The following is a 19,911-nucleotide window of genomic DNA, read 5'->3' as shown; positions in this document are numbered from 1 at the left end:
AAAATGTGGAACACCAACAGATATCGGTAATTGGTTTATTATTGTCACATGTACTGAGATACAGTGAAAAACTTTGTTTTGCATGCCATCCATGCAGATCATTTCATCACATCAGTACATCGAGGTAGTACAAAGGGAAAAGCAATAACAGAATGCAGAATCCAGTGTTAGAGTTACAGAGAAAGTGCAGTGCAGGTAGACAATAAGGTGCAAGGTCCATGATGAGGTAAATTGTGAGGTCGAGAGTTCATCTTTAACAAACAAGAGGTCCATTCAAGAGTCTTATAACAGCAGGATAGAAGCTGTCCTTGAGCCTGGTGGTGCGTGTTTTCAAGCTTTTGTATCTTCTGCCCAATGGGAGGGGGGAGAAGAGAGAATGACCGGGGTGGGAGGAGTCATTGATTATGTTGGCTGCTTTCCCGATGCAGCGGGAAGTGTAGACGGAGTTAATGGAGGGGAGGCTGGTGTCCGTGATGGACTGGGCTGTGTCCACAACTCTCTGTAATTTCTTGTGGTCCTGGGCAGAGCAGTTGCCATACCAAGCAGTGATGCATCTGGATAGGATGCTTTCTATGGTGCATCTGTAAAAATTGGTGAGAGTTATCGGGGTCATGCTGTATAGAATCATAGAAGATTTACAATGTAGAAGGAGGCCATTCAGCCCATCAAATCCAAACCAGTTGCAAAAGAGCTACCCAGTGTAATTCCCACTTCCCTCCCCCCCCCCCCTCCCCCGCCACCCACCTTCTGTAACTCTGCAGGTTATAGCTCTTCAAGTACACAGGGTGGTGAAGAAGGCGTTTGGCACGTTGTCCTTCATCAGCCAGGGCACTGAATATTGAAGTAGGGATGTTATATTGCAGTTGTTCAAGACATTGGTGAAGCCACATTTGGAATATTGTGTTCGGTTTTGCTCACCCTGCTATAGGACAGAGGCCATTAAGCTGGGAAGAGTTACAGAGGGGATTTATGAGGATGTTGCCAGGACTTGAGGGACTGAGTTATGTAGAGAGGTTGAGCAGGCTAGGACTTTATTCATTGGAGCGTAGGAGATAGAGAAGTGACCTTATAGAGGTGTAATGGATAGGCAAGGTTTAGAAGGTTTGGAGGGATATGGGCCAAACGTGGGCAAGTGGGACTAGCTTAGATAAGTGTCTTGGTCAGCATGGACCAGTTGGGCCGAAGGGCCTGTTTCCATGTTGTGTGACTCTGTGACTCTAAACACCAATTTACACCAATCCTACAGTAATTCCATTTTTTCATTCCCCCCACATTCTCATCAACTCCCCCCAGATTCAACCACTCACCTACACACTAGGGGCAGTTGACAGTGGCCAATTAACCTACCGACATGGGACGTGGAACGAAATCAGAGCATCCGAAAGAAACCCATGTGGTCACAGGGAGAATGTGCAAACTCCACGCAGAGAGCATCGGAGGTCGGGATTGAACCTGGGTCTCTGTCACTGTGAGGCAGTGGCTCTGTCACAGTCCCCCACCGGTAATGACATGCTGCGGCCATCTCTCCACTTCTGGAGGGAGATTGGGGTTTGTTGTGTTCACTGGAGAGAGTGGGCGAGCTTTGGGTTTGGTGGCACAGTAATGCAGCATTTAGTGCAGCTGCTTCACACCTCCAGCTACCCAGGTTCAATCCCAACCTCTCAGGTTCAATCCCAACCTCCAATGAGGTTGGGATTGTTCTCCTGTGACCATGAGGGTTTCCTCCCACATCCTAAAGACAGACAGGTTGATAGGTTAATTGGCCACTGTAAGTTACCAGCCTCCCCTCCGTGGACTCTGTCTACACTTTTTGCTGCCTCGGTAAAGCAGCCAGCATAATCAAAGACCCCACCCACCTGGGACATTCTCTCTTCTCCCCTCTCCCATCGGGCACAAGATACAAAAGCCTGAAACCACGTACCACCAGGCTCAAGGACAGCTTCTATCCCGCTGTTATAAGACTATTGAATGGTCCCTAGTATGATAAGATGGACTCTTGACTTCACAGTCTACCTTGCTGTGGCCTTGCACCTTATTGTCTGCCTGCACTGCACTGTCTCTGTAACTGTAACACTTTATTCTGCATTCTGTTATTGTTTTCACTTGTACTACCTCAATGCACTGTTGTAACGAAATAATCTGTATGGACGGCATGCAAAACAAAGTTTTTCACTGTATCTCGGTACATGTGACAATAACAAACCAATTTACCAATTCCTAGTGTGTAGCTGAGTGGCAGTTATGGGCAAGTGGGCGAGATAATATGTTGTGGGGACACAGGGAAATGAGAGAGGGATGGAATTGATGGAATTGTTCTCCTGCGAGCCAGCTTGGAGCTGATAGCCCGAATAGCCGCCTTCTGCATCTTACTAAATAACAAGCAAGAGGCAACACCTTCAATATTGCAGCAGCCATTCAGTAGCTGTAGGTTACTTGTCCAAGTTTCAGGAGTGGGACTTGAACTCCTGACCTTGATAAACTCAAAGGCACAGTAGCATTCACTATTAAACATCTCTGTGTTCCTAGAAAAAGTATGTTTGCTTTGTGAAGGGCACTCGTTAATAAACAAAGGGGTCACACAGGAAGATTTAACAGACTGTGCAGGACAGTATGTAAATCTGTTTGGAATGGTTCTAGTTTCTGCAGACGAAACAGAAATAATTCATTGTTTGAAATACAGGAGGATCTCACTCAGTGCTCTGGGTTTAATGTGGGGTAATTAATGGAACAAAAACTGCTTTGTCCACACTGGCAGCTACAAGTAAATACTCTCTGTGGTTGGAGCCCAATTAGCACAGTTTAGGACAGAAAGCTTCGCACACCAAAGTAAACTTTAGCTTTGAAGTCTCATTGTGGGCTGTGCCAGATTCACTGTGGTGCTGTTCTTAGTTAAATGTGAGTAGGTCACAGACTTGCCTCTTCAGTAAGTCACAGACTTGCCTCTTGAGTGAGAAGTCCCACTGGAGGAGCAAGAGCACAAATATCGAGGCTGGCAGTGTGTGGCCCATACACCGCTTCTCTGCCCTGGCCGTCAGCTGAGCCATTTTCCATTTCGTTTTTTTTTTGGTGTTGGTTTATTATTGTCACTTGTACTGAGGTACAGTGAAAAGCTTGTCTTACAAACCGATCGTACAGGTCAATTCATTACACAGTGCAGTTACATTGAGTTAGTACAGAGTGCATTGACGTAGTGCAGGTAAAAACAATAACAGTACAGAGTAAAGTGTCACAGCTACAGAGAAAGTGCAGTGCAATAAGGTGCAAGGTCACAACAAGGTAGATCGTGAGGTCAGAGTCCGTCTCATTGTATAAAGGAACCGTTCAATAGTCTTATCACAGTGGGGTAGAAGCGGTCCTTATGTCTGGTGGTACAGGATGGAGCATGTCCGACGGGTCACAGTGCACAAGTCTCCAGAGAACTGGGGGATAGCTTACCCGACATTGCCCTTGTTCTATGCACAGTTTGATGCAGCCACACACAGAGGTGACTGCATCAAGCTGAATGTAGAATCGAAGTATATATTGGCTTATTATTGTCACGTGTACCGAGATACAGTGAAAAGCTTTTGTTTTGCGTGTGATCCAGACAGATCATTCCGTACATAAACATGTTGAGGTAGTACAAAGGAAAACAGAATGCAGAATATAGTGTTACGGTTACAGAGACAGTGCAGTGCCGGCAGACAATAAGGTGCAAGGGCCATGACGAGGTGGAGATCAAGAGTGCATCTTTTAGCGTATGAGGGGTCCGTTCAAGAGTCTGATAACAGCGGGACAGAAGCTGTCCTTGAGTCTGGTGGTATGTGCTCGCAAGCTTTTATATCTTCTGTCCGATGGGAGAGGGGAGAAGAGAGAATGACTGGGGTGGGAGGGGCCCTTATGTTGGCTGCTTTCCCGAGGCAGCAGGAAGTGTAGACAGAGTCAACAAAGGGGAGGCTGGTTCGCCTGATGGACTGGGTGTGTCCACAACTCTGCAATTTCTTACGGTCTTGGGAAGAGCAGTTGTCAGACATAGAACATAGAACAGTACAGCGCAGGAACAGACCCTTCAGCCCACGATGTTGTGCCGTACTAATTAGAGTAGTAATTAAAAGCCTAACTAAACTATTCCCTTCTGCCTGCACAATGTCCACATCCCTCCATTCTCTGCACATTCATGCGCCTATCTAAGATCCTCTTAAACACCTCTATCGTATCTGCCTCCACCACCACCCCAGGCAGCACATTCCAAGCACCCACCACTCTCTGTGTGAAAAACTTGCCCCACGCATCTCTTTTGAACTTAACCCTTCTCACCTTAAATGCATGCCTTCTGGTATTGGACATTTCAACCCTGGGAAAAAAATACTGGCTGTCTACTTTATCTATTCCTCTTGTAATCTTATAAACTTCTGATAGAAGTTAAGCAAAGATAGAGTAGATAGGTCTCCTCTCAGCCTCTGCCATTCCAGAGAAAACAACTCAAGTTTGTCCAACCTCTCCTCATAGCACCAAGCTGTGATGCATCAGTGGCTTTCTATATCTAAATACAGTGCAGTAACTCCCGATCTAAACTCAACATCAGATGACATGTTACATTTCTCCAATAATTGTTGGACATAATGCATTCTCGATCTACGAACTCAGGCTTGGTGGTGGTGGTAGGATGGATGCTTCTCACTGTTCTTCCCGAAGACATTGAAGACATTGTCAGCTTATGATTAACTGGTCTTGAAATGTAAGTGCCCTAAATCAGTCCCACTCCATAATATCTACTTGACCAAATTGAACATTGCAGGTAGAATAATGGAGGAGGAAATGTTGTCAAGGTGAACACGCCCTGAAGTCATACAGCATTTAAATAAGGACCATGGACAGGAATACACTTATTCCAGAGATACAAATATTCCCTGAAGTATACTGGAATTTTTGTTATTTGTAATACAAAGTAAATGGTGCAGATTTGAAAGAAGTGGTGAATCTCTGGAATTCTTTAGATATATTTAAGGTGGAGATTGAGGAATTGAGGGTTATGGGGAAGAGGCACAGAAGAGGAGTCGAGGCCGGTGTAGATCAGACATGATCATGTTGAATGGTGGGACAGGCTTGAGGGGCTCTGGTTTTCTTTTGTCCTTACAACTTGCTGAGTTCCTCCAGCGCCTTTGTGTGTTGTTCCAGATTCCACCTGCAGTCTCTTGTGTGTGTCTCTCTCATTCTTTTGCTCTTGTGCAGGTTCAGAGAGATCTGTATATACACAAGTTTCTGTGTGGGTAGGACATGTTGCAGTTAATGGCAGATTGGTATTGGTTTATTATTGTCACTTATATCGAGGTACAGTGAAAAACTTGTCTTGCAAACCAATCGTACAGGTCAATTCATTACACAGTGCAGTTACATTGAGGTAGTACAGAGTGCATTGAGGTAGTACAGGTAAAAACAATAACAGTACAGAGTTTAAGTGTCACAGCTACAGAGAAAGTGCAGTGCAATAAGGTGCAAGGTCACAGCAAGGTAGATCGTGAGGTCATAGTCCATCTCATCGTATAAGGGAACCGTTCAATAGTCTTATCAGAGTGGGGTAGAAACTGTCCTTAAGTCTGGTGGTACGTGCCCTCGGGCTCCTGTATCTTCTACCTGATGGAAGAGAAAAGGGAGAATGAGGGGTGGGTGGGGCCTTTGATTATTCTGGCTGAGGTAAAGACAGGGTCCATGGAGGGGAGGCTGGTTTCTGTGATGCGTTGGGCTGTGTCCACAACTCTCTGCAGTTTCTTGCGGTCCTGGGCAAAGCTGTTGCTGTACCAAGCTGTGATGCATCCAGATAGGATGCTTTCTATGGTGCATCGGTAAAAGTTGGTGAGAGTCAAAGGGGACAAACTGAATTTCTTTAGCCTCCTGAGGAAGTAGAGGCGCTGGTGAGTTTTCTCGGCCGTGGCATCTACGTGATTTGACCAGGACAGGCTGTTGGTGAAGTCCACTCCCAGGAACTTGAAGCTCTCAACCCTCTCGACCTTAACACCATTGATGTGGACAGGTGCATGTACACTGCCCCCTTTCCTGAAGTCAATGACCAGCTCTTTTGTTTTGCCATTGGAAGCCACATCCCATAAAAGGGTTTTTGAAAAGGTGGGCTTGCTGGTGACAGGTTGTACAGGACCCCTGGGTTTGTAAACAGGGGGAGAGTGTAAAACCCCTTGCAAAATTTTGGATGAACCACAGCTGGTGTGTCGCAGCTAATTCTGAGCTCTACGAAGGCACTCACGAAGGCTTTTCCCAGGAATAAAGAACTTTAGTTTTCTGCAAAGACTTGAGAAGCTGTTCTTGTTCTCATTGAAGTGGAGACGATTAAGGATTGGATGGTTTTCTCCAGAGCATCGGAGGCTGAGGGGAGACCTGATAGAGGTACGTAGAATTGTGAGAGGCATAGATAAGAGTAGACAAGGGTCTTTTTCTCAAGGTGGAAATGTCAAACACTAGAGGGCATAGGTTTTGGGGGGGGGGGGGGGGAAGTTTAAAAGAGATGTGCAAGGCAAGTTTTTTTACACAGAGACTGATAGGTGCCTGGAATACGAGGACAGAGGAGGTAGTGGAAGCAGATATGATATCAATGTTTAAGAGGCGTTTAGACAGGGGCACACACAGGCAGGGAATGGAGGGGTACAAACCACGTGTGGGCAGATGGGATTAGATAGACTGGTATCGGGTTCGGTACAGACGTGGTGGGCCGAAGGGTCTGTTCCTGTGCTTCACCTTTCTATGTTTCTATGCTCTCTATAGAATTAACAGAGACATTCAAAATGGTGACAGAACAAATAGAGCAGAAGGTGGGTAAAAAGAGAACATAGATTTAGGATAATTTACAAAAGAAAAACAGGGACAAGAAGACATTCATTCAATAGTTATTTTATAAATGGGATTGAACGGCTGAACATGTTGGTATAGAGAAGCTGATGATGGCTCATTTTTGAGAGGACTAGAACGTAAAGGCTCAAGTATATCAGACCACATTTGGAATATCGTGAGCAATTTTGGGCCCTGTATCTAAGGAAGGATGTGCTCTCCCTGGAGAGGGTCCAGAGAAGGTTCACAAGTAGGATCCCAGGAATGAAAGGCTTAATGCATGAGGAGCGTTTGACGTCTCTGGGCCTGTCCTTGATAGAGTTCAGAAGGATGAGGGGGGATCTCATTGAAACCTGCCGGATACGGAAAGGCCTGGATAGAGTGGACATGGGGAGGATGTTTCCAGTAGTGGGAGAGTCTAGGATCCGAGGGCACAGCCTCAGAATAAAGGGAAGTCCCTTTAAAACGAGATCAGGAGGAATTTCTTCAGCCAGAGGGTGGTGAATCTGTGGAATTCATTGCCACGGAGGGCTGTGAGGCCAGGTTATTGAGTGTATTTAAGGCAGAGATTGATAGGTTCTTAATTGGTAAAAGGGCTAAGGGTTACAGGGAGAAGACAAGAGAAAAGCATTGTAAAATTCAGCCATGATTGAATGGTGGAGCAGACACGATGGGCTGAATGGCCTAATTTTTCTCCTATATCTTATGGTCTTATGATATTCAATATTTATTTATATTACTGACTTAAAATGTTACCACTAGTGCAAGAATCCAAACCAGATCATGTGAATGTGAGATGGTCACTCTTAAATCCAGTTAGGAATTCAGGAGAAATTTCTTTACCCAGAGAGTGTGGAACTCACACCCGCAGGAAGTGGTTGAGATAATTATCATGAATGCATTTAAGGGGAGGCTGGAAATGTCCCAGGGAGAGAGACAGGAAGGTGATTTGGTGAGTTGACATTGGGTAGGAAGAGGCTGAGGTGATCACCAGTGTTACTGTGATGATACTTGAGCCAAATGGCCAATTGTCCAGTAATACTATAAGAGTGTTGGCTAAACCTCTATACCATTGCCAACTCTCTTCATTTTGTGTCTCAGTTCCCAGAGCAGTCACCTTGGGTCTGTATTTTGCCGTTCTCCTTTTCCTCTACTTGGTACCTCTTGGGATGTATTCCCCCTGCATCAAAGACAAAGGGACCCTGGGTCCGAAGCCAGCTATTATAGGACACAGAGGGTCACCAATGGTATGTAGATCTTCTGAATGTTCCTTAACCTCTTTCTCTCATCTCAGAAGTGCCACCTCAAAGTCTTGGGAACAGTGGCACAGCTGGTAAAGCTGCTGCCTCACAGTTCCAGAGACCCGTGTTCGATCTTGACCTCCGGTGCTGTCTGTGTGGAGTTTGTACGTTCTCACAAGATCACAAAACAAGGGACCAGAAGTAGGCCATTCAGCCCATCGAGTTGGCTCCAAAGAAAAGGGGAAAAAGAAAAAAAAAGGGAAAAAGAAAAAGAAAAAGAAAAAAAAGAAATGAGAATTGGGGGAGGAAGTCTGCTCCATGAGCAAAAAAAAACTATTCTCACCCCAATTTCCGGCCTTATCCCCATATCCCTTGATACCTTGACTAATTAGATATCTACCTATCTCCTCCTTAAACGCCTCCAATGATCTGGCCTCCACTGCTGTACGTGGCAAGGAATTCCATAAATCCACCACCCTCTGGCTAAAGAAATTTCTCCTCATCTCTGTTTTAAACCTGAACCCTCTAATACTAAGATTGTGCCCTCTGGTCCTGAACTCACCCACCAAGGAAAACAGCTTGGCCACATCTACTCTGCCCAGTCCTTTCAACATTTTAAATGTTTCTTTGAGGTCCCCTCTCATTCTTCTGTACTCCAGAGTACAGTCCAAGAGCCAACAAACGCTCATCATATGTAAGCCCTTTTATTCCGGGAATCATCCTCGTAAATCTTTTCTGAACCTTCTCCAACATCAGCACATCCTTCCTAAGATATGGGGCCCAAAACTGTACACAGTATTCAAAATGAGACCTCACTAGTGCCCTGTAGACCCTCATCAACACTTCCCTACTGTGACCGTGTGGGTTTCCTCCGGGTGCTCCGGTTTCCTCCCACATCCCAAAGGCGAGCAGGTTGGCAGGTTAGTTGGCCACTGTAAATTGCCCCTGGTGTGGAAGCGAGTGGTAGAATTGATGGGAACATGGGGAGAGTGGGAAATTATTCGGGGAATGGGATTGCTCTGTGAGCTGGCATAGACTTGATGGGATGAATGGCCTTCTCCTATTGAAGTGAAGAAATACAAAATGTAAAAATAATCCAGGTTTTTGCCCCACCTTCAGTATTGAGGCAATGCTGTGCTTTCCTTTGAGACTGACGTTAAATTGAGGTCCTGCCTTTCTGATCAAATCGATATGAAAGGTTTCTTATGATCAGGTGGTTTTCCCTGGCATCCTGTCCATGACCTATCCCGCAACCATCAACACTAAAAACAATTCTCTATGCATTATCCTTTAGATGTTAATGAGACCTTGCTGATCTCAGAGTGGGTGTTCTGTTCTCTACATTACTTCGGAGAAAGTATTTATTGGCTGCCAACCATTGGGACATTCTAAAGATGCAGGTCATAGAACATAGACATAGAACACTACAGCACAGTACAGGCCCTTCGGCCCACAATGTTGGTATTGGTATTGGCTTATTATTGTCACTTGTGCCGAGGTACAGTGAAAAACTTGTCTTACAAACCGATCGTACAGGTCAATTCATTACACAGTGCAATTACATTGAGTTAGTACAGAGTGCATTGATGTAGTACAGGTAAAAACAATAACAGTACAGAGTAAAGTGTCACAGCTACAGAGAAAGTGCAGTGCAATAAGGTGCAAGGTCACAACAAGGTAGATCGTGAGGTCAGAGTCCATCTCATTGTATAAGGGAACCGTTCAATAGTCTTATCACAGTGGGGTAGAAGCTGTCCTTAAGTCTGGTGGTACGTGCCCTCAGGCTCCTGTATCTTCTACCTGATGGAAGAGGAGCGAAGAGAGAATGTCCCTGGTGGGTGGGGTCTTTGACTATGCTGGCTGCTTCACCAAGACAGCGAGAGGTAAGGACAGAGTCCAAGGAGGGGAGGCTGGTGTCTGTAATGCGCTGGGCTGTGTCCACAACTCTCTGCAGTTTCTTGTGGTCCTGGGCAGAGCAGTTGCCGTACCAAGCCATGCTACATCCTGATAGGATGCTTTCTATGGTGCATCGGTAAAAGTTGGTGAGAGTCAAAGGGGACAAATCAAATTTCTTTAGCCTCCTGAGGAAGTAGAGGCGCTGGTGAGCTTTCTTGGCCGTGGCTTCTATGTGATTTGACCACGACAGGCTGTTGGTGATGTTCACTCCCAGGAACTTGAAGCTCTCAACCCTCTCGACCTCAACACCATTGATGTAGACAGGTGCATGTACACCACCCCCTTTCCTGAAGTCAATGACCAGCTCTTTTGTTGACATTGAGGGAATGGTTGTTGTCATGACACCATTCCACTAAGCTCTCTATCTCCTTCCTGTACTCCGACTCATCGCTGTTTGAGATACGGCCTACAACAGTGGTATCATCTGCAAACTTGTAGATGGAGTTAGAGCAGAATCTGGCCACACAGTCATGGGAGTATAGGGAGTAGAGTAGAGGGCTGAGGACACAGTCTTGTGGGGCACCAGTGTTGAGAATAATCGTGCCGGAGGTATTGCTGCCTATCCTCACTGATTGCGGTCTGTTTGTTAGAAAGTCAAGGATCCAGTTATAGAGGGAGGTGTTGAGTCATTGGTCTCGGAGTTTGGTGACAAGTTTACTTGGGATTATTGTATTGAAGGCAGAGCTGTAGTCAATAAACAATAGTCTAACGTAGGTGTCTTTACTGTCCAACATTTTATCCTGTTCTAAGATCTATCTAACTTTTCCCTCCCACATAGCCCCCCCATTTCTCTATCATTCATGCGTCTATCTAAGAGTCTCTTAAATGTCCCTAATGTATCTGGCCCCACAACATCTGCTGGCAGTGCGTTCCACGCACCCACCACTCTCTGTGTAAAAAAAACTGACCCCTGACATCCCCCTTATACCTTCCTCCAAACTTGTGTCCCCTCGTGTTAGCCATTGCCGCCCTGGGAAAAAGTCTCTGACTGTCCACCTGACAAATGAAAGGTCCTTTCATTTGACCCACTCATGGCTTGATCCCTACATTAGGAGACCTGAGACAGAGTGGGTGATCAAAATTTTATATTCAGGGGATATGGACTTCTCAGGCTGAGCCAGCATGTAATTGCCCGTCCCCAGTTGCCCTTGAGAAGGTGGTGGGGAGCTGCCGCCTTGAACCACTGCAGTCCTTGAGGTGCGGGTGTACCCCCAGTGCTGTTAGGGAGGGAGTTCCGGTATTTTGACCCAGTGACGGTGAAGGAACAGCAATATATTTCCAAGTCAGGATGGTGTGTGGCTTGGAGGCAACTTCCAGGGGGTGGTGTTCCCCGTGCTTTTGCTGCCCTTGTCCTTCTAGCTGGTAGAGGTGGTGGGTTTGGAAGGTGCTGTCTGAGGAGTCTTGGTGAGTTGCTGCAGTGCATCCTGTAGATGGTACAAACTGCTGCTACTGTTTGTCGATGGAGGAGTGGTTGTGGATGGGGTGCCTGTCAAGTGGGCTGCTATGTCCTGTATGGTGTCGAGCTTCTTCAAGACTGTTAGAACATAGAACATAGAACAGTACAGCACAGAACAGGCCCTTTGGCCCACAATGTTGTGCCGACATAGCTAATCCCTCCTACCTACAGAGTGCCCATATCTCTCTATTTTCTTCTCATTCATGTGCCCATCCAAGCCCCTCTTAAAAGCCCCCAATGAGTTTCCCTCCATCACCCTATCAGGCAACGCATTCCAGGCATCCACCACTCTCTCAGTAATAAACGCACCCCTCTCACCTTAAATGCACGCCCTCTGGCACGGTAATGTAGCAGTTAACGTAATGCTATTACAGTGCCAGCGACCCGGGTTCAATTCCTGCCGCTGTCTGTAAGGAGTGTGTACGTTCTCCCCGTGACTGGATGGGTTTCCTCCGGTTGCTCCGGTTTCCTCCCACATTCCAAAGACGTACAGGTTAGGAAGTTGTGGGCATGCTATGTTGGCGCCGGAAGCATGGCGACACTTGCGGGCTGCCCCCAGAACACTCTACACAAAAGGTGCATTTCACTGTGTGTTTCGATGTATATGTGACTAATAAAGAAATATCATCATCACCATATCATTGGATCACTCAATAATGGGAAAAAGGTATTGCTTGTCCACCCTATCTATGCCCCTCATCATTTTATACACCTCCAACAGATCACCCCTCAGCCTCCACCGCTCCAGAGAAAAGAGCCCAAGTTTGTCCAGCCTCTCCTGATAGCACATGCCCTCTAATCCGGGCAGCATCCTGGTAAACCTCCTCTGCACCCTCTAAAGCCTCGACATCCTTCCTATGGTGAGGTGACCAGAATTGCACGCAATACTCTAAATGCGGCCTAACCAGAGTTCTGCAGAGAGGTTCTCAAAGCACTGGGCCCTGTGTCGGGGTTATCCATGTATGGCAGGTGTCCAGTAATATTCCTGATAGCAACTGGGAGCTTGTTGACCCGTTCGGTTTTCCTTTGCAGCACACCTCTCCAAGAGTGACCCCAAGCTTCCAATTACCTGTTGTTTTAATTCCCTGTCCCACTCCCACTCCAACTCCAACCTCTCCGTTCTCCGCCCACGGCCAATCTCAAGGGACATCACCTCATCCGACAGATAATAATTCCCTTTACATGGGGTCCGCGTAGGAGGAAGCCATTCAGTACAGCGTGTCCATGTGTGCTATGTCAAGAAAGAGATTTTGTGGCTGGCCTCGCGTCCATGGCAACTGCACTCACGGCTCTTAAAATATTCAGCCAACTTTTTTTTTAATGCGTTGAGAGTTTCTGCCACCCTTTAGTTCCAGTTAGTGAGTTTCAGGCACCCTAACCCACCACTTTTGGGGGAGTTATTTACCAGCTCAAACCCATGCTACACAGAAAGCACACTAGCGCCTCTATTTCATCAGAAGGCTAAGAAAATTCAGATGTCCTCGAAGACCCTCACCAATTTTTACAGATGCACCATAGAAAGCATCCTATCCGGATGCAGTACGGCAACTGCTTTGCCCAAGACCGCAAGAAATTGCAGAGTTGTGAACGCAGCTCAGTACATCACGCAAACCAGCCTCCCCTCCGTTGACTCCGTCTACACTTTCCGCTGCCTCGGGAAAGCAGCCAACATAATCAAGGACCCCTCCCCCCTTGGTCATTCTCTCATCCCCCCCCCCCCCCCCCCCCCCATCGGGCAGAAGTTACAAAAGCTTGAGAACATGTACTAAAGGACAGCTTCTATCCTGCTGTTGTCAGACTCTTGAACGGACCTCTCATACACTGAAGATAAATTCTTGATTTCCCAATGTACCTCATTGTAGCCCTTGCACTTTCTGGCTGCTGTGTGCACAGTCTACACAACGCACTGCAGTTACTCACCGAGGCTACTCCGAAAGCACCTCCCAAACCCACCTCCTCTCCCACCCAGAAGGCCAAGGGCAGTGGGTGCAGGGGAACACCACCACCTGCAGGTTCCCCTCCCAGTCACACACCATCCCGACTTGGAAATATCTCGCCGTTCCTTCACCGTCACTGGATCTGAATCCTGGAACTCCCTCCCCAACAGCACCATGGGAACGGAGACAAAGTGGAGAACTGAGGGTGCCATGCACACAGCCTGCATCAATGCTAGCTGCCGTTGCCATAGCTGGGCCACACTCAGGCGAGGCAGGGGAGTCACATAAAGAGGAAAGCATCAGCTGAGCTGAATTAAAAGGGAAAAGATAAATAAGGCTCAGTGAAAGGGAAAGTCAATCAGACTTCAGGGGAAAGGGGGGCTTCTCAAAGGAGCAGTCTCATCTTCTGTCCTGCTGTTATCAGACTCCTGTACGATAATGATTAACTCTTGATCTCCCACTCTACCTCATTGAGACACTTTACTTGTCTGCCTGCACTGCACTTTCTCTGTAACTGTAACACTATATCCTGCATTCTGTTTTCCTTTTATGACTTTGATGTACTTAGGTCTGGCATGATCTGCCTGGATGGCGCATCAAACAAAAGATTTTCACTATATCTCGGTACACACCAGGAGCCCGAGGGCACATACCACCAGGCTCAAGGACAGCTTCTATCCCACAGTGATAAGACTATTACACCCTTATACGATGAGATGGGCTCTTGGCCTCACAATCTACCTTGTTTGACCTTGCACCTTATTGTCTGCCTGCACTGTGCTTCCCTGTAGCTGTGACACTTTACTCTGTACTCTGTTATTGGTTTTACCCTGTACTACCTGAATGCACTGTGTAATGAATTGATCTGTACGATTGGTATGCAAGACAAGTTTTTCACTGTACAAGTGACAATAATAAACCAATACCAGTACACCATAAAGATAAACCAGTAAGAGTTTCACTAGTTACTGAGTCATCTGACACCCCACCCACACCTCCTCATTTAAGTCTCTCCTCATTCCCCCGAGTTATGTCCATTTCTCAGTCTAAAGTTTCAATAGTCTCTGACCTTTCTTACTGATGAATAAACCTTTCTAAGTGGGTGTTGGTATGTAATCTAGTGAAATGGATAGACTGTGTAGGAGCAAAGGTTTGCTATCTTGTGATACCGATCTGCTATTTTTATTATTAAACAGTTAGCCCCAGAAAATACATTGATGTCATTTGAGAAGACCATCGAACAAGGAGTGGACGGCTTGGAGACCGATGTCACCATCAGGTGAGGGAAACGTTGTGGCATATTCTTCTCAGCAAAAGTTCGACGTCTTTCCTGAAACTCCTGGTGTGGGGAGGAGGGGACAGCGGATCCATCAGGGGATGGGTCAAAGGTAAAGAGGGAAGGGAAAAAAAAATCCCTGGTGCACCTGCCCATCACTATCTCTTACCTGCATCTACCTATCACCACCTTGTGCCCACCTCACCTCCCCTCTTTTGTCCACCTATCACTGCTCTGCTTTTCCCTCCTATAAATAGGGCTTCCCCTTTTTCCTATCTTCAGTCCTGAAGAAGGGTCTTGACCCGAAACGTTGACCGCCTGCTTTTCTCCACGGATGCTGCCTGGCCTGCTGAGTTCCTCCAGCATCATCGTGTTTTTCATCTAGATTCCAGCATCTGCAGTGTAAATGGGTGGTTGATAGTGTGGACTTGATGGGCCAAAGGGCCTTTTTCCATGCTATATCTTGATATGACTCCATGAGGCTTTGAGGGGCCTTTTGAATTAGTGCATGCAGCCTACCTGAAATAGAAAATGGTTTTCTTTATCCAAGAACAAAACAGATTTACTTGTGCCAAATGTGGAATATGGAGGTGCCTCTTTATGGAAAGGGGGTGGCTTCATGTCTCCAGTTCTTCCATAGTTTCCAGCGGGTGATCTTTCTTACCTTTTAACAGTTGGGATGGAATCCCGTTCCTGATGCACGATCCAACATTGAAGAGGACCACCAACATCGAGGAGGTGTTTCCGGGCAACCAGACCTTGAACGCTGCCTTTTTCCCATGGCATGATCTAGCTCAACTGAACGCTGGCAAATGGTTCCTTCAGGTAGGCTAATTGCAGAAAGGTGAGCTTGAACGTTGAGGACGATAAGACTCTTTGCGGTAATCGAGCGAATGATTTTCTCTTTTCCTTGCAGAATATTTGCACTGAATGTAACAAATTTCACTGCAAAAAACTGCAGATGCTGGAAATATGAAAGCAGAAAATGCTGGAAATACTCAGCAGGCTGGGCAGCATCTGTGGAGAGAGAAGCAGAGTTCACGTTTCAGGTTGGAAACCCTTCGTCTGAACTGGATGCTGCTCTTACCTGCTGAGTGTTTCCAATATTCTCTGTCAAGTTTCACAGTTGGATGTCATCCTGAATGGAACCTTGCAGCGGATTTGAACCCATATCTTTACAGAAGGTCTTCAAGTTGCTACTTAAAGCTCTGCCCACATAGTACGTTCATGGTATGGGCTAGCACTCAGGTGGAGGGGCCGCACTGTGGTGCAGCTGGTGGGCCTGCTGCCCCACAGTTCCAGAGATCCGGGTTCAATCCTGACCTCTGGTGCTGTCTGTGCAGAGTTTGCATGTTCTCCCTGTGACCATGTGGCTTCCTGCCCTCAACCTCCCCCCCCCCTCCTCCCCCCCCCCCCCACCACCATCGGATGCTCCGGTTTCCTCCCACATCCCAAAGAGGTGTGGGTCGACAGGTGAATTTGCCGCTGTAAATTGCCCCGAGTGTGGAGGTGGATGGTATAATGTTGATGGGAATGTGAGGAGGAGAGGATTAGTGTAAAAATGGGTGCTTGATGATCAGTATGGACTCGGTGGGCTGAAGGGCCTGTTTCAGTGCTGAATCTAGAGTGATTCAGTTCTGGGTTGGAGCAGTACATTTACTAACTGGGATCCTGAGCAAGAGAATGTTGTGTATTGTGGGAGCTCAGAGACGGTCAAGAAATGGCAGATGCTTAGAAGGTAATAATACAACCATGGTGTGTTGGGTGGAGAGTAATTCAATAGATGGTGGGGTCCTGGAAGAGGCAGGGTCAGAACCCAGATGGGCTGTTTGCTACTCATAGTGCTGTTAAACCCAGTCTCTCTCTCCACCAGTTCTAACCAGCTCTCTTTATGAGATATTGGTGAGACCACATTGGAGCACTTGTGTAGTTCTGGTCACCCATGCTATAGGAAGGACGTCATTAAGCTGGAGGGGGGACAGACAAGATTCACAAGGATGTTACCGGGACTGGAGGGCTTGAGTTATAAGGAGAGGCTCAATAGGTTGTTTTTTTTTCCCTTGAGCGTAGGAAACTGCGGGGTGACCTTACAGAGGTTTATAAAATCATAAGGGGCAGAGCTAAAGTGGATGGTCACAGTCTTTTTCCCAGGGTGGGGGAATCTAAAACTAGAGGGCATAGGATTAAGGTGAGAGGCAAAAGATTTAGAGGGGAACTGAGGGGTAAGTATTTCACACAGAGGGGTGGTGGGTATATGGAACGAGCTACCAGAAGAAGTGGTAGGGATGGGTGTATTTAGATTCACATTTATTTTTAATAAATTAAATTACATTTATTATTATAATATTATTTTTATTTTTTATTATATTTATTATTATATAATAAATAAATTGATTAAATTACATTTAGAAGACATTTGGACAGGTACATGGTTAGGAAAGGTTTCGAAGGATATCGGCCAAATGTGGGCAAATGGGACGAGCTCAGGTAGACAACTCAGTCGGCACGGACGAGTCGGGCCGAAGGGCCTGTTTCCATGCTGTATAACTCTTACGGCTCTGTGTTTCCTGAAACAGGACAATCCGTTTGGAACGAAACGCTTGCTGTCACCAGAAGACAAGTGGAAGGCCAGCAGGCAGACAATTTGTAAGCTCAGCGAGCTCCTGACCCTCGCCGCCACCCACAGGAAGCTGGTGATCTTCGACCTGTTCCGCCCACCAAAGAAACACCCGTACCGGAACAGGTTTATCCATCAGACTGTCACTACCATCCAGGACGCTGGAATCAACCAAAGCTTGGTAATAAACCTTTACTCACTGGCTTTCACTGACTGAGATGCAACTTGAACATCCTAAAACTCTGGTTAGACCACACTTAGAGTACTGCGTCCAATTCTGGTCGCCCCATTATAGGAAGGATGTGGAAGCGTTGGAAAGGGTGCAGAGGAGATTTACCAGGATGCTGCCTGGATTAGAGAGTATGGATTATGAGGAGAGACTAAGGGAGCTAGAGCTTTACTCTTTGGAGAGAAGGAGGATGAGAGGAGACATGATAGAAGTGTACAAAATATTAAGAGGAATAGATAGAGTGGACAGCCAGCGCCTCTTTCCCAGGGCACCAATGCTCAATACAAGAGGGCATGGCTTTAAAGTAATGGGTGGGAAGTTCAAGGGAGGTATCAGAGGGAGGTTTTTTACCCAGAGAGTGGTTGGGGCATGGAATGCGCTGCCTGGGGTGGTGGTGGAGGCAGGTACATTGGTCAAATCCAAGAGATTACTAGATAAGCATATGGAGGAATTTAAAATAGAAGGATACGTGGGAGGAAGGGGTTGGATAGTCTTAGGCAAGGTTTAAAGTTTGGCACAACATTGTGGGCCAAAGGGCCTGTATTGTGCTGTACTGTTCTATGTTCCACTACATCAGTGCATTGTTACATAAGAACTTAATATCAAATCATATAGCAGATAAACGGGCCCTTTAGTCCACCTTGTCCATGCCGACTGTGATGCTTATCTATGCTTATCCCATTTGCCTACATTAGGCCCGTATCTCTCTATACCTTTCCCATCCAAGTACTTTTTACGAGGAGCAGAGATTTTTGACGATGCTGCCAGGACTCAAGTGTCTTGAGTTCCAGGAAGAGGTTGGACAGGCTGGGACTTGATGCAGCGGAGACTGAGGGGTGAGCTGATAGAAGTGTATAAAATCATGAGGGGCATTGATAGGATGAACGCACACACTCTTTTTCCCAGGGAAGGGGAGCTAGAAACCGGAGGGCACAGGTTTGAGATGAGAGGTGAACGATTTAACGGGGACCTGAGGGGCAACTTCTTCACGAAGAGGGTGGTGAGTATGTGGAACGAGCTGCCAGAGGAAGTGGTTGAGGCAGGTACAATAACAACATTCAAAATATATTTGGATAAGAGGGGTTTAGAGGGATATGGACCTAACACGGGCAAATTGGACTAGCTTAATGGGCACCATGGTCAGCATGGACGAGTTGGGCCGAAGGGCCTGTTTCCCGCTGTATTACTCCCGTGACTCCATGACTCTACCTGTACAAATGTCTATTAAATGTTGTAATTGCATCTGCCTCCACCACCTCCTCTGGCAGCTTGTTCCAGATGACCACCAGCCTCTGTGTGAAAAACTTACCCCTCAGATCTCCTTTAATATTTTTTCCTCTCTTGCCTTAGACCTGTGCTGGGACTGTGACTGTCTATCCTACCTGTGGCCCTCATAATTTTGTAAACCTCTATAAACATCTGTCTCCTGTGTCCCAGTGAGAATAGACCCAGTCTATCCAACCTCTCCTTATAACTACAGCCTTACACTCCAGCCAACATCGGGTGAATGTCTTTTGCACTCCGTTGCTACCTCATTCTTCATGTAGTGTGGTGACGAGAAGAGCACACAATACTCCAATTGTGCTCTAACCAATGTTTTGTCCAGCTGCAGCAACCTGAAGAGGTGTAGGCCAGTCGGCCCCTCAAGCCTGACCATTCAATGATCATGGCTGACCTGCCCCAGACCTCTTCTGTGCCCTCAACTCCCTGATCTTTCTCAAATGTATCTACCTACTCTTTAAATGCCCCCAATGATCCAGCCTCCACAACCCTCTGGGGAAGAGAATTCGAGAGGTTCACCACCCTCTATGAGAATAAGTTCCTACATGCCTCAGTTTCCTCTCCTTTTCTTGCAACCGTGTCCCCTTGTTCGTGTCGCTCCCACTCGTGGAACCATCCCAACATCTACCCTGTCAAGCTGCCTTGGCATTTATATGTTTGAATAAGGTCACCCCCCCATTTTTCTAAATCCCAGAGAATATGCATATAATTTCTTTAGCCCCTTGTGATTGGACAACCCTTTCTTCCCAAGAATTAGCCCAGCGAATCTCTTTTGGCTTCCTCTGCTAGTATATTCATTAGAACTTAGAACAGCAAAGGAACCAACCCTTTGGCCCACAATGTTGTTCCGAACCATTACACGCCTAACTAAACTAATTCCTTCTGCCTGCACAATGTCCACATCCCTCCATTCCCTGCACATTCATGTGTCTAAGAGCCTTTTAAATGCCTCTATTGTATCTGCCTCCATTGCCACCCCTGGCAGCACATTCCAGGCACCCACCACTCTCTGTGTAAAAGAACCTGCCTTGCACATCTCCTTTGAATTTACCCCCTCTCACCTTAAATGCATGCCCTCTGGTATGAGATATTTAGAACATAG

General features: G+C 46.7%; 1 protein-coding gene across 4 annotated transcripts in view; it reads left to right on the top strand.

The window, feature by feature from the left end:
• Window positions 1-19,911, top strand: part of gdpd4a (glycerophosphodiester phosphodiesterase domain containing 4a) — an 84,095-nt gene that overhangs the window by 39,931 nt on the left and 24,253 nt on the right. For all 4 annotated transcript variants that reach the window (XR_007957123.1, XM_052025730.1, XM_052025729.1 and 1 more), the window contains exons 8-11: window positions 7,918-8,063; window positions 14,603-14,685; window positions 15,357-15,507; window positions 17,259-17,480. Coding sequence is in view for 3 of the 4 variants with exons in the window: in XM_052025730.1 (XP_051881690.1) it covers window positions 7,918-8,063; window positions 14,603-14,685; window positions 15,357-15,507; window positions 17,259-17,480 (602 nt within the window). In the remaining variant the exon portion in view is untranslated. The remainder of the gene's footprint in view (window positions 1-7,917; window positions 8,064-14,602; window positions 14,686-15,356; window positions 15,508-17,258; window positions 17,481-19,911) is intronic.

This window comes from Pristis pectinata, chromosome 11, assembly GCF_009764475.1.
Source record: "Pristis pectinata isolate sPriPec2 chromosome 11, sPriPec2.1.pri, whole genome shotgun sequence".
In the NCBI taxonomy this organism is placed as follows: Eukaryota; Metazoa; Chordata; class Chondrichthyes; order Rhinopristiformes; family Pristidae; genus Pristis; species Pristis pectinata.
This window is presented reverse-complemented; position numbering and strand designations above follow the sequence as displayed.